Source organism: Pygoscelis adeliae, unplaced genomic scaffold (genome assembly GCF_000699105.1).
Source record: "Pygoscelis adeliae isolate BGI_AS28 unplaced genomic scaffold, ASM69910v1 Scaffold208, whole genome shotgun sequence".
NCBI classification, from domain to species: Eukaryota; Metazoa; Chordata; class Aves; order Sphenisciformes; family Spheniscidae; genus Pygoscelis; species Pygoscelis adeliae.
The window spans coordinates 1,198,577-1,213,702 of record NW_008825290.1 but is presented as its reverse complement, the minus strand read 5'-3'; the positions used below and the strand labels follow the sequence as shown (position 1 = coordinate 1,213,702).

The window sequence follows — 15,126 nt, the reverse complement described above, 5'->3', positions numbered from 1 at the left end:
TTTTTTTTTAATTATTAAACTGTCTGTAGCCCAACCCACCAATTTTTGCACTTTTACCCTTCCAATTCTCTCTCCATCACACGGGGTGAGCAAGCGGCTGTGTGGGGCTGAGCTGCCGACCAAGGTGAGACCATGACAGACATGAAGTCAGATAGTAAACTGGGCCAAGCAGCTCAGTGAGCTGGGCTTATATATATATATGTATATAAAATGCAACATTTTATAAGGACAAAAAACCCCAAACCAACCACCCTAGAATAAATAATAGGTTTAAAGGAAGAATTGAGCTACTCAAAAGACCAAAAAAAGCATCCAAGAGCATAGCTGGTTTATAAAGGAAAGTTTTATTTTCAGTTATAAGGTGATTACAAACTCATCTAAAAAAGCAAAGATGACTTAAAAATATCCATATACATTTTATTTATCTAAAAAGCAAAACAGAAACTGCAAAATACAAACATTTACCATATACACAAAGGCTAGGGTTTTTAGGATTAAATTACAGTCCAGGATTTTTTTCAAATACAAATATTCCGTTTTGGAACACACAAAAAATGATTTAAAATCTTTTAAAAATATTTTTAGGTTTTTTTTTTTTTTAAAAAGTTCAGATGACATTTTTAAGGAGGCCATCGTGGACATCGCCTCCTCGCTGTATGTGCTACTTATCACATTACTGTAGTCACAGTTGCTAGGAATTTAAATAATAAAAAAACCACCACTGTTTTTTAGCCAAATACATCACACAAGATGGACCACCTCTTACAACGTGAAGTCCCTGGCAACATTATCAGGTAACAATCACAACATTACACTGGAGAAAAACAACATCCTATTGAACAACGAGCACTTCAGAACAGTACTGGGATGCTGCAATGCTGAGAGACAGTCGCTGGCTTCCAGAGCAGGAGCAGATGACAAACTAACTCAACTTGCCCCCAAGTTTTTTTTTAGCCTCTCAACATGATTTTGCCACTGTTCTCATTTCTTTTCCTTTATATATTGAAAACAAAAATCAAATCTTTTTAACATCCAAACTGCAGAAGCAGATAGATTTAGAAACAATATGTATCATGCTAACATGTACTATGCTACAGGACCGAAGCCTTCCCCTGCATACAAAAGCACACATGCACAGCTCCTTAGCATAATCAAGTTTCACTTTTTTTTTTTTTTAAACTATATTTTTCCCCATTATTTCTTCAGATTTTTCAAGTCGGGCCATGTTTTCCCTTTGCTGCAAATGGGAAAGCAAGCTGCGCTGTCCTGCTGTGTGCCACAGAGCCAAACCATGGGGAGGAAGCCTCCAGAAACTCACTCCTTTTTAAAATGTCTTTAATTTGCTTTACTCCTAAAGCTCAGGGCTGTGTAAAGCTTGTGGCGATTCATTTCTGACACTGTTACTGATTATTTCAAATTAAGACACAGCAGTGATACAAAAAGGCCGTGCCTGCGCTGCCATTCAATGGTCAAGCAATACCAGCAGGGTCAGGCTCTTTTCCAGTTGCAGGCCCTGTCACTAAAGTTCTCCACCGTTGATAGGGATGGGGGAGTGATTATTTTCTTAAAGTTTTCAGTCTGCAAAATTTCGAGCTTGCCTCTTTTCTTTGGTCAAATGGTGTCTGAAGCTTTTTCTGCTTGTTTTTAGGACACAAGTAAATTGAAATCACCAATTCAAAATGACAATTGGAAAAAACACACCAAAAATCGACTGTTTCTGTTTATTTTTTAATAGAAACAAACAAATTCAGATCATTATTATTTTTTTAAAGCAGAGAAGCATTGTCCATGTACAGGTTTATTTTGGACTGGCAGAAAAGAGCCATGATCCAGTGGAGGGCGCAGGGCTGGACTGGGCAGTTTTCCAGCTGGGGCTAGTGCTGGTTATGCTCAAGTCATTCTTGATCAAGCTTTCTAGTAAACTCAAATTGGCCATTGATACCAACAGAAAATTTTTGTGGCCAAAGAATGGAGCTCAGGGGGCCTCTTTTGCACTAGTTCATGGGGTTTTTGGGGTTTCAAGTGTCACCGAATCAACTGAATACTTTCTTTCTTAAGCCTAACTTTGATTACAAGAAATAAAATGAGCTACTAGGGTCTGACAGTTCCTGACCTTTGCTCATGCAAATACACAAATACACAACACCACATCAATCCTAACCGCAAGGCTTTGGATGCTGATTTTGGAGAAAACAAGTCCAAGGCAGCTGCCTGAACCCACACCACACCCAACCTCCCATACCAGGAGCCATGTGGTGCTTACAAGGAGCCAGGAGAGTTTTCAAGCCCAACCTCAAGGCTTCCTTGGAGGGGCCACAGCCTAGGATTTTGTCATTATGTTCCTTCTTTCACCACCCCCCAATTTAGGAAAGGCCACTTGGGCACCCTGGCAGGTTGGCTCTTTGCAGGCAAGTGGTGCCTAAACCTTCTCGATCCTCATCCTAAACAGCTCTGCAAGACTTACGCACGATTTGCAGCCTAGGAATAGAAGCAATGTCCCCACTTGTGTGCATGCATATGAGGGTGAAAGATTTCATCCACTAGTCTACTTAAACACATATTTATTTATTTTTTTACTGAAAGTGAGCAACTTCCATTGAATCTCCTGGAAATGATGTCAGGGTCATCTTTCTTCCAAGTGTACTTGAGCTGCTTAACTAACTTGTCCACTCCATTCAATACACAGCTTATTAACATTTTATATACATTATGCCTCCATGAGTGATCCTGCAGTGACCACAAGACACGGAAGCTAATCATCAGTTATTCAAAAACGTTCAAATCCTTCTCCCACGGATGGAGTTTTGCCATTGATGCAACAAGTGGGAGCTTTGAACCCAAGTGTGACAAGCATGACCTCACTGAAACTGTAAGTCTCCTTAGCAAATAAAAGCAGACTGGGAGGAGACTTGTAAAAGGCCTATCGAATGGAAATGTCCGTGTGTCTTCAGATCTGCTCAAATTGTCTAACGCTGAGACAGAGAAGAGGAACCAGGAGTATCTGCAGTTGAGAAAGGAGGATGCACACAGGGCTGAAAACAGCTGCAGAAGATGCTATCCTGATGGTGACATTAAAGGCACTGCTAATGGTTGTTGGTGGGTTGGGTTGTTTTTTTTTTTGTCACAGCAACTGTAAGGCTGCACCTTTTTTTTTTTGTTTTCCTCTTTTCCTCCTCTCCCCAAGAACAGCTGTGAAAAATCAATTTTGCTGAGCTGTTTCAGCAGACCATTCCTAACTCCCCTCCACGCCAGGAGCTGCACTGCTGCTGCGGGGTGACCACCAGAGTTGTTCTAGATGGCTAACACAGCTGCTAGGCTTTTGTATTTTCATTTACAACACAAGAACAAATCCATTGTGGACCTACTACCTCACACTTAAAAGAGGATTTTTTCTAAGTGTGTGGATCTGTTTGGACCAGATGAAAAGGAAAGCTACGCATGAGAAGGAAAATGAGAACAATAACAACAACAATAAAAAGCAGTTCTATTTATGAAATCATACTGTTTAAATACCGAAATACAGACTACTGGTAAAGTCCCTTACACTAGATGCCCGTTCAGTGAGATCATAACTAGTGACAGGTGAACTGAAAAAGTTTGGAAAATTGAGAAAAATATGAAACAGGTTGGAAAATCTTGTGGACTAAATGTTCCCCTTTACATTTCTACTGTCTCTTGATTTCAGTTCAGCTGGAAATAAATACTGCTGAAAATCTGCCGTTTTCAAGCCCAGAAGAATCCATGAATACAAAGGTACATGAAATATAAAAAGGTGTGGGTTTTGTCTTGTTTTATTCCGGTTTTAAACTCAGGGATCTGGTTCTAAAGATCTCATGCCAAAACTGCACTAACTTTTCCCTGGATCCAAACCAGTTCATCTGTGACTAGTCATGATATTTTAATATAGAGTTCCTCATTTACACATAACAGGTAAAATAGGTCACAAGTGTTTAAACAAGTAAATTAGGGAAAAAAACAGTTGTATTTGCAGTCAGAAATAGGTAGAAAACACAGACTTTTTGAAAAATTATTTTTTTAATAAATTTGGCAGAGGATCATGTTGAAATGCAAATTTATCATCAAGAAAAGTTCAGAAATCTGATAAAAGTGTTAGGAAAACCCAAAACTGTAAAAATATGAATGTGCTCATTGGAACTCAAACCCCAGATAAAACAAGAAGAATTAATTATTTTTTCTTTTTTGAGGGGAGAGAAGAGGGGAGAGGGGAACTGTTTTCCAGAAACAATAATTTCTTAGCTCTTCGTGAGTCCCAGCCCTCCCTTGCAGTCATGCTGAAGAGCACAGCAGGGCCAGAGAAGTTGACATAATGCTTCAATGAGGTTGTTGCATATGTGCGAGACATTTTCACTTGGTACATGGAAGCAACTGATTTGAATGGCACAGTTTATATCGAAATGGGGCTGGGTTCTAGTTCTCTAGTAGTTGTACTTTGAAAGGTGTAGTACTAGCCCTCTGGTTCTTAACACAAAGACGCTCTCCACAATGCGGGAGATGGCTAAATACCAAGCTGACTCATCAGAGACATCTTTGATATAGCCAAACCATTATTTTTCCCTAACTAAAGCTTGTCACAGCACGAAAGTGATGTGCACGCTATATCTCAAAAACAGTTGTATGACAATGTATATACAAAAAAATATAAATCAAGCATCAGTGTTTCATCTGCACTCACAGAAACCATTAATTTAGACCCCCCAACCTGCTACTGCCTCTTCACCCAGGCAAGCATGCCTGTTTACTGCAGACACTAACTGTAACTCAAAAATGAGGGTCCAAGCTGAAGCCCACTAAAGAGAGTTATATCTTGGATTACATTTCCTTGCCTTTGATGGTTAAAGGCTGTTAAAAAAAAAAAAAATAGCTGTATGCATGTTCCTTTATTTTGGGCACATTTGATGACACTCACTGGCTCACAGAATTCCCCCAGTGACCGTCGGATGGCTATTGCCACTGGCCCAGCAGGTGACATTAGATGTTAGCCATCTCCAGCTGCGGAAAAGTTTCATTTATAACTCTCATAATACAGCAACCAGAAAAAGAAAACAACAGCAATTCTGCCGTGGCTGGTTTTGTTGCTGCAACTTAGCTATCTGAAGTAAAAATGTGTACAAATTCAAACTAGAAAGATTTTGAAAGTTACAGATGCAGCCACTTTTTCCTTTTTTTTTTTTAATTATTTTGGTCCATCTCTTAAGTTTTAAATCACTCCTTTTCTGTTACAGGAAAACCAGCAAGCTAATCAACAAGTGTTTGTGCTGCTGCAGCCAGTTAGCCCATGGGACAAGAAAAAATAAAATAAAACTACTGTGTAGGAATGTTAAGAACTGGATATGTTCCTGTTTAAATGACAAACTCTGCCCTGACAGACTAAGCTGACAGCAGCATAAGCAGATACAAACTCTGGTTTTACCAAGCATTTCCTCTAAATACCTTTGGATAGCCTAACTGTGGTGTCATTAAGAAGAAAAAAAATCTCTCCCTCTACTACAATGCCCACAAGAAAAGGCTGAGTTTTGCCAGAGAACCTGTTCCCAGCACAACCTGCTCAAGTTTTTTTAAAAAAAAAAAAAAAAAAAAAAAGGATTTTGTCCATGTTTTGGACAGTCTTCAGGGAGCAATTCCCCATGGAAACATCCACCTCGCCCACACAAAGCGGAACCCCCATTCCTACACTCCTTGTAGTGGTTTCTCTTCACTCCCCAGTCTAACCTGGAACAGTATGCAATTCTTTCTGACCAAATACAAAACATTTCAGTGTTACATGTTCCCTTTGCTTTGACTTAAAATCCTGAAAGCCCTGTTTCTTCAGCAGATACGATTCATAAGCCTTGTAAATATGTCTGCACCCTCCACCCCCCCAAAAAAAAAAAAAAAAAAAAAAATTACATTTTAACCCAATGATGGGCAAGGAGACTGGGGCCCCTAGGTCCACTGCTGCTATTTAGTAACATGGGACAAGGGACTTTTAGTCCTTTTGTCTGTTCCCCCCAACAGTAACGAACACCCCCCAAATAAATAAATAAAGCAAATCCTGGTTACTGAACTTGGCAAAGCATTTTTGAGATACATGGATGAAAAGCACCTGTTTGCTGAGTGATATTATTATCTTTATTACTATTATTATTAACAACGTGTCTGTTATAAATACCGGTTACACCAAATGTAGGTGAACGGTTTTGTTCCTCCTGTCGGGGATGACCTGGTTTGTGTTCACCTTTGGACGGTCAGAGTCCAGAGGGATTCTTTTATTTTTCTGCCCAAAACCAAAGTCCAATAATTAACACGCAAACAAATGAGCAAGCAAACATCTGAAGCACCCAGAGGGCAGGTGCTGCTTTTCCCCTCTCAGCTCCTGGGCACTCGCCCCTGCTGCCCCGGGGACAGGCTGCCCCTCCCAGTTTGCAGAATTCAAGTTTACACCAGTGCCACCACACTAAAATATGCTTTGCTGGACAACTCAGGAGCAGGTACTCAACCTCCCTGCTCACGCACAAACAGCAGGCATTTAACTTAAGTAAAAAAACCCCCCAAAACCTAAAAAAAAAAAAAAAAGAGAGAGAGAAAAAAAAAGTGAACCATGCCAAATCCTGCAAACACCTTCCTAAAGTCCTCCTCTCGTCTGTGTGACAGGGTCCCAACGCCATGCTAGGGAGGGATGGCCGCAAGGCTTTTCACACCCAACTTCTCTGCCTCCCACGCAAACTCTCTGCTCCAGCTGCCCGGCTATATCTTTATTCAGGGACTGTGCTAAACATAACTGTACCCTTTCCCTAATGTGACCCTGAAGCCTGTCGTTTACCACAATTGAACCAGAGGGTGGAAATACTACACCTTTGAAAATTCTCTTGAAACAGCGTCTTTTTTTTAATCATATCTCTAAACAGAGCTCCTTTTGTGTGTTCTGTAGGTTACCCTGCTCCCAACCATACCAGCACCTAAAATTGCTTTCTGAGACTTGAATGTATTGCTGGCAAGACAATCAATTCAAGTGGTAAGGTGTATAATATTTAGAGATAAAGATATATATATTTTTAAAAAACCCAATAATAGTAAATTCCTGTAATATGTCTAGTCTGATATGAAAGCTCTCCCTCTACAGAGAGACATCTGCTGTGATTACCTTACAAAATATTAAAAAAAAACACACACAAAAAATAACTTTCTCTGTGAGAAATAAAAATAAATCCTAGTGCAAATATAAAGCTCTGTAAACCTGGTCCTATGAGAATCTATGGTTAGTAAACGGCAGTTAAAGCAGGTTTATCCTCTCACAGAGAGAGCTCACATCATGGTTTCCACAATGATATGAGTTGGCTTGATCAATCCGCCATTCGAAGTTCCATTGGGGCAGAAGGGGGTGCCACTCTCCGTTTCTTTGGACCACCGATTCACTTCCTTGGGGGCAGCCACTGCTTTTATCCTCTGAAAGAAAGAAGAAAAACAGAGGTGAGAAGACCAACTGGCCCCTGAGTCTCCATGTGCAGGATGGAGGACGGGGCAATCCGAGGACGGGGATGGCGGCTGCCAGAGACGTGTGTATGCTGCGTGGCTCTGCAAGGACACGGGGACCTGGGCTGTGGAGCACTGCGTTCAACTGTTGCTCAGCTGCAGAGCCTGACTTGATGCAAGCAAGTCAGACACCAGAGGGCATTCACAGCGTCATCCAGCATCCTGCATGTTGGGCTTTCAGTGCTGCAGCTGCTGCTCAAATTATCTGCATTCTCCTTCCTCATTTAGAAACAGCTCTGCCTTTTAGCCCAGCCGCTCATTGCCAAGTGGCAGCTTCTCTCCTACATCTCAGTTCACAAAGGAAGAACTGAACAGCATCTGACCAGCGTTTACTCTCTTTCCTTTCCTAACATGGTCTTTGAGGAGTGTTTTGGCTACTTTTAGACTTGTCTTTCAATAGATGGTGACAATGTAGGCAGGAAAATAAACACTCATGAAAATGCTCTGGCCACAGCTGAAAAAGACCATTAACACTTGGAGGAAAACAAATGCAAGTGTTTGTGCTCTGGGAAATGTTCTTTTTTTATTTTATTCTCTCTTTTTTCCTAACCCGAAGTGTCCCACTTTCTCCTCCAAGAATACCCTGGGCTGCAGTTAAGACCATCTCATTAGGCAAAAACAAAACTGATCTGAAACCTTAGAAGAGAATTGCTAAGTTTCATGCTTGCACAGTCTCTAAAAACTTTCCACTGGAAGAAAAACAAATCAGGGGAACCCGTGCTGAACTGCGAAGGGCAAGAGATTGCCTGCAAATCCAAACCTGAGAGAATCTGCACTGTCAAGTCCGAATCCGACCCAAAGTTTTCCAAAGATCAGGGCAATCTGGATCCAGTGTTTTGATTTGATTCATTAGGAATAAATAAAAATTAAAAAAAAAAGCTAAAAAGTGAAGCCCACTGGCAGGAGGGTTTGACTTGTATTCAGTCCCCCAGAGTGAAGGCCATGCCTGAGAGCCACACAATCCACAGGTGGATCCAAATTTCCCTGAAATTCAGTGAGCTCTTAGACAGCCAGGTTTGACCCAGGTCTCTCTCTCTCTCTCTCTCTCTCTCTTGTTTTCTTAGTGATTTGTAGGATGGTGCTTCCTTCTCCCCGTGGGCTGGAGAAGAGAGATCTGGCACTGGGAAGCACCCCAGTCCTTGAGCGCTTGTCTGCACACGGAGGCAACGATTTGCCAAACTAGAACCTGCAGAAGTGGGATGCAAGTAAAATCACCTGGTCTTTGTCTGAGGACAGAAGGCTTCATGTTTGTTCTGTTTCTATTGTTAGCCCAAAGGAGAGGTGATCTTTAACACTTTTGTTTGCATTCACTGCAGGAGAGGCACCCAACTTTGCCCTACCTGGACAAGGTGGCAGTTTTCCAAGCATTGTGCTTATTTTGTGTAAAACAGCAAGTTAAAGCTCCCTTTCTCCTCCAGACAGACAACCGGTTGCTCTTACCTCAATGAGCGACCCATCTGACTGTATGATGCGGATGACCATCACCATAGGGATGCAGATCATGGAGGAAAGGGCAAGAACCCAGCCCAGGCCAATTGCCCAGTCTGGGTATGTGTAGACCTTGTTGTAGGTCAGTGGTTTGTACTTGGCCAAAGAAAAGATAAAGCACCCCTGTGGATGAGAAAGAAAACAAAGTGAGGGTCAAAAAATGCTGAAAGCAGTACGGCTCCGGTGCTACCACTGACTCTAAGAAGACAGGCAGTGAAAGGCAGAGTTGATGGATACCATATGTATTTTAAACCAATGAGCGAATTATTCTTCCATTTAAATTACTGAAAGAGCATCTTTCAGTAATTCTGCTATAATTACTGAAATTATAGTAATTTACCTATAAGCAGTATCATCTGCTTACAGGTAAACTGTTGCTTGACAATAGGGTGTTAAGCAACGGTGCTGAACAGCTGCAGTACACTGCCTGTTCTTTTTCAGGGCTCAAATACTTGCTGTACATTGCAAGGAGCTTTCTGGGGTGTTCTTCCCAGCAAATGAAATACTTCAAGCTGAGTCTCTGCCTCAGACTGCTCAAGTCTTTTTGATAAAATGGCCTAGTAGTCCTATCACTTAAAGTAGGGACTGCTCTTGGCAGAGTGAGTTTTCTGTGTCATGAATGTAGTATTTTGCCAATCCTAAGAAAAAAACACTCAAATGTAGACAACTGCAATTTGTGCAGGCACAGCAGAGAGCTGTCACATTAACAGCTAACACCTATGTCTTTGAGGGGTATGTTCAAGCCTCCAGCAGCTCTTTGCAAATTGGTCTCTGAATGCAACAGCCTTCACTTGAAGAGAAGCAGTGAGAGGCAGCTCAGAGCTGATATGTGGAAGACTGGAAAGAGCCTGGGTCAGTACTCACCACGCAAAGAACTGGTGTGATCACAGTCCAGCTCCATTTCATCCAGGGACCAGGTCTGTATCCAATCATATCCTCAATGGCATCATAAATATTATCAGCGCCTGTAACGGATAGTGAGCACGTTTATCAGAATTGAGCATATAAAAGCCATGCAAGCACTGTAGGATTACAGCTGCTTTCCTAGCCCCTCCAAGGGGTATTTAAAGGGAAGATGAAGGTGTCAGATGTATTGTTCAAATGCTTTCCACGGCTGTGAAGTTCAAGATTATTTTCTCCTTGAGAAGCTCAAAGGTTGGGGGACTCTCTCATCCTACACACCCCTCACTATTTAGATGCAGGAGTGCAATGCTAATCCCTCCTGCCCACTCCTCTCCCCAGACTCTCAGTGCTCTTGCCAGGGGGAATCCACCATGGGAAGGACACAACAGCAAACGGCACATCCTGCTTCTACAGAAATTTGACTGATACAAACTGAAGGCTTTGTTTGTTTCACTTTCCTAAGGAGATGGAGTACATGAAGAATCAGGGAAATGACCAGTCCTAAGCAGCAAACATCTTCTGATCGTTCCAGCTACTGTCAGACCTTGGTATTCAGCATTGTCTAAAAATAACGGGACAGAATACACTTTTCTGTCAGCTTTCTTTTTGTATTTCCTATTTGGTTGGCTTGCCCCTTACAGACATTGCAGCTTTGAAAGGAAATTCTCTGAGAGACAAACAGAAATTTTCACGGCTGGCCAAACTTTCAACTCTCATCTCTAAACTTAACACATGTAAATGCTTAATTGTATCTTTGTTAATTAGCAATGGAAAAATACTCATTTTTGCGTGGAAAAACACTGGAGGTTGGCTTCATCCCAGATGCAGATTTGTCTCCAAGAGGTCAGTGCAAATTTATATTAATGGCATGTGTCTGTTGCTGGGAAGAAGATTCTGGGGTGGCTGATGATTAAATGTTTGGCTAGCAAAATTGTCACTGACTCATCAAAAGGTATCAGATGAAAGGATTCTCACTTACCATAAACCCAGGCTACAGCAATACATTCAAAGAATGCAACCCACAAAAGGCATACACCACTAGCTGCATAGTAGTCAAAGAGTTGAAAAACATACATGCCACCCTGTAAAAGAGAGACACAATGGATTAGGATCCAACAGGAAAAAACCTGAATACTTCAGGCTCAGCTCCCAGTAACATCTACCAACGTATCTTAATGATTGCTGTCTAACAAGAAGAAATGTCAAGCAAGTGGGTAAGGTAAATATTTAGCATTATCTTCCCCAGGGAATATGTATGTTTACTACAGGCATCCAAACAAGACGATGATTAAACAAAATTAAGCCACTTATTATAATCTACTGAGACACTTAAATCTTTCCTTCTTACAAGTATTTTAGGATGGGCATTTATAGAAACAAATGATGTAAAGAAATAAAAGGTCACCTGCTAACACTAACACCTCCAAAATACTAAAAATGGAAGTCAGTTCATCAGGAGGGTCTTCATTTAAGAATTGAGTGGAAGGACTTTTTTTAATAAGAATAGTTCATTTTTTTCTTTCTATATTTATACTATGCTGTTAGACTCTTTGCTCTCACTACACTGAACCGTATATACCTGCACTTTTACTTGAAAAAAACTGTGTTTGTTAGGCACCTCTGTTGCAGGTGCTGTTTTAATTCCCACAATCATGCTCTTCCAGTTGTTTTTAAAATCTGGCTTGGATTTTATTTTGGAGATAAATATCACAACAGTGCAGCCACTGGAACATATTCCCATCTTGTTTATACTAGAATAAATCCAGGGGTATTTAATTGATTCAAATCTGTGTAACTAAGATAAAAATCTCTTTCACTGCATGCACTGGATGGATTGCACTGGATGGATTCTTAATCTGCTCTGCTGAAGGTGTTTCATCATTTGGAGCCAGATGTTAATATTCATACTCATGTCGATTAGTACCTGAGATCAGATTGAATTTAATGAGATTTCATTTCTCTGTTCCTCTGACTGAAAAGGGGGGGATATATAGCTCCTTTTCAAAATGCTTTCAGATCTAGGGATCAAAGATGCTCTGTAGATCTAAAGAGGACTGCTCCTCTGAGTGGCTAATTTCGTGCAGTCTCATTCATAGCTAAAATTGGTCTAAAAACTGGCTAAAAAAGAAGGCAATTTCCAGTACCGGTGCTACTTACCTCAGTCACCATAGTTAGTCCCAGAAGATAGCTAAGGAAACATACTATAGCGATGAAGATTTCCCGTCGGTAACCCTTCCTTAGGAAGGATGGGTGCAGATCAACTAATGACGTGATCTGTCCTTCAACTTCAACAAACTAAAGGGGAAAAACAACAACAAAGAAATGTGACTTGAAAATTACCCGCCATGCATTTTATCTGAGCTCATACTTGAACAAAGGCTCCACAGCAACACCCTGACTGTACTCTGTGGCAAAACGTTGCTCCAAATAAATAAATCGGAAGCCATTCCTTTGTAACCCAGAGGTTGAAGCGTGGGGGTAGTTTTCAGGTTGGAACAAGCTTTCAGAATTGCCATTCATTTCCTAGCAGCCTTACAAACCACCAAAGGGGCTCTGTAAATGCAAGCCGCAAGGATAAAGGAAATTAATTTGATGACAGGAAGGCACTTATGTGGCTTTTATGTTGTAGCTGTTCCAGATAATAAAAGATGTGTGCTAGAAAAGAAGCAGAGAGAAAACACTCCAAAAAGCCTAAGCTAGGAGAGTACCTCCCAGCCTTTTTTTGATGTGCCAGAAAACCTCACAGGTACTAGTTAGGTTAATTCCACAACTGGATATAATTCTACTCTTGGGTCTGCTAGTGAAAATCCAGCCAAGGGAAAGCAGACTTTGATGTGAAATAGCAGCACTTCTTGACTGAACTTGTCTTTTCTGAACCTGTGAGCAGAGTACCTCTGACTGAGGCTGTGGGGTACTTCTGCAGCAACAACGGAGCTGTTGATACAGTCCCCATACAAAGATTTGGTAAACTATTTGCATGTGTAAACCAAAAATGAAGTTCTGAATAGACAAGCTAAAAATGTTACTTTATCTAGCTTCATGATAACTGTATTTGTACTTACTTGCCATTGGAAAACTACATGTAAGATGTGTAACTTGGGTTAACCAAATAACCCAAACTGGATTTGAATAAAGTTTGAAGTTAATCAAAAACCAGATGCATTTCACCCAAGGAGAAAAGCGACTACTGAACTGCGCCCAAACAAATCTGAAGAAGGGATCATTCAGCTGATCTGTACTTTCAGCCTGGCAAGGTACAAAAGCACCAAGTTCACTGAAGACATGAGGATACCATGGAGAACCAAGGCTGCCTCTGAGGAAACGACCTTCACTTTAAGTGGATACATCATCTTATAACTAATGAGTTATCACGGGGAGTCTATGAAATAGCATTCTTTCAAGAAAAGCTACCTTTTCTACCCAGTAGCTATACTGCTCTTACAGTGCCCAGAAGTGCCCTGTAACAACTCTACACTCTTTGACCACGAGCTGAAGCTCCATTTTGGAAATACAGACCGTCCTGCAAACACTCCACCAGATTTTGTTGTCTCCCGTCTTGTTAGTTCGACTTCTGTAAAACTGGTTTTCTTTTTAAATGCAACCCTTTCCTTTGGGCTGATTTGATCTTAAACTGCTCTGGCATTCCAGAAACCTGCCTGACTGCACTCCAAAAAAACAGAGGGGTGGAGGAGAGAAATTAAGCGCTCCAATTAGTTTTAATCATTCTACACAGTGAGGAGCTTTTTAAAATTACTAGACAGCTTCCAATTTGCATAAGCACAGGGTTGTTGAACCACGGCATTGGGCACTTTTACATTTACTTTGGAACGATTGAAAGTTGCTCACTAAAGTTCAAAGATTAAGCCATAAAGAGCAATTTAGGGCAAATGGAATATCAAAAATGTAAGAGATTAAGTACACAACAACTGGGTAAAAATCCATTTACAGATCTCTCCTCATATGAGAGAGCATTTAGGCTAAGTGAACATTTCATCCTTACCAATTGGGTTTTTATAATCTTAGTGACTTTCCATTTGAGTGCAGAAAGCTGCCTGTTGCCCTGAAAACTTTGGCAATTTTGAATGTGTAGTTACTGCATAATCCCTGGTCACCCATGTTTCCTTGTAAGTGGACTATCTAGAAATGATTTACAGGTTCTTTGGGAGTATTTAGTCCAACATTCTTATAAGCAACGACCGGGAAAAATAACATAACTTCTTAGACTGAACTTTTTTTAAATTTTTTCCTGCTCACTAATTAATAGCAGTGTCTGCTATAAAATTAGTACAGCTGGAACCCAAGATGCTTTCTGGCCTGTTTGGAGGTACTGAATGTGCATTGGTGATGTGAAAGTCAGCAGAATCCCAAGCTGCTCAGCAGCTCTGAGCCTAAGGCCACCGAAAAAGGCTGTGGCTTTGTCCTCTGACTGTTTATGAAGCCACCCTAGATACACTGTACAAAACATTTTGTGTTTTTTGTGCCTCACGATGGCTTCGCTTTTCTTTTTTGGTGCTTGGCAACCATCAAAGCCTGTATGCCTAGGAGTTATTAATTCTTACAAAGTGTTTTAATGATGGTGTATACACACTGCAGGTGATCGCAACGGCACAAAGTACTCTGGAACAGACTGCTGTAGTCTTTTATGTTTTAAAATGGTTAAGGTCTTCTCCAAAGTAGGAAAATACTGCACCGTGGCCAAAATGGTGGTATTTTGCGGCCAGACTGGGACTGATATTTAGGTTAAGGAGTACTGCCCTAGTCTTGTGGACTCCATTAACTCTTGATGACAAAGACTTACTGAGCAACATCATACTATCAACTAAGAGATTCACCAAATGCAGCCCCTGCACTAAAAAGCAACCCAGATGAATTCCTCTTAAGCAGCATTAGAGGTATTCTCTTCTTAACTCATGCCTGTAAAACCAGTTTTTCTCAGTCAGCAGCGCCAAGACAATAAGCCACATATCTCTTACCCATTGTACTAACCTGGCTATCCAGTCCAAGCAACAGAAGCATAATAAAAAAAAGGATTGCCCAAAAGGTGGGCAGTGGCATCATGGACACAGCTTTTGGGTAGGCAATGAAGGCCAGGCCTGGACCTAGAGAAAGAGAAAATAGGAAAGGGGGAAGGGAAGGGAAGGGAAGACAAAAGAAATAGTAAGTGCCAGCTCTTTGGCAAAGGTAGCCACACTCAAATGCAGGAAT

At 41.1% G+C, this 15,126-nt stretch overlaps 1 protein-coding gene across 3 annotated transcripts in view; it reads right to left on the bottom strand.

Annotated features, from left to right (window-relative positions):
• Positions 1-325: 325 nt before the first annotated feature.
• SLC6A6 (solute carrier family 6 (neurotransmitter transporter), member 6) overlaps positions 326-15,126 on the bottom strand; it is a 59,133-nt gene continuing 44,332 nt past the window's right edge. For 2 of the 3 annotated variants that reach the window (XM_009329933.1, XM_009329934.1), the window contains 6 exons: positions 14,908-15,020; positions 12,079-12,216; positions 10,901-11,003; positions 9,883-9,983; positions 8,971-9,141; positions 326-7,443 (listed from right to left, as the gene is read on the bottom strand). In XM_009329933.1, coding sequence (XP_009328208.1) covers positions 7,303-7,443; positions 8,971-9,141; positions 9,883-9,983; positions 10,901-11,003; positions 12,079-12,216; positions 14,908-15,020 — 767 coding nt within the window. In that variant the 3' untranslated portion in view covers positions 326-7,302. The remainder of the gene's footprint in view (positions 7,444-8,970; positions 9,142-9,882; positions 9,984-10,900; positions 11,004-12,078; positions 12,217-14,907; positions 15,021-15,126) is intronic. The other variant, XM_009329932.1, reaches the window with a different exon arrangement.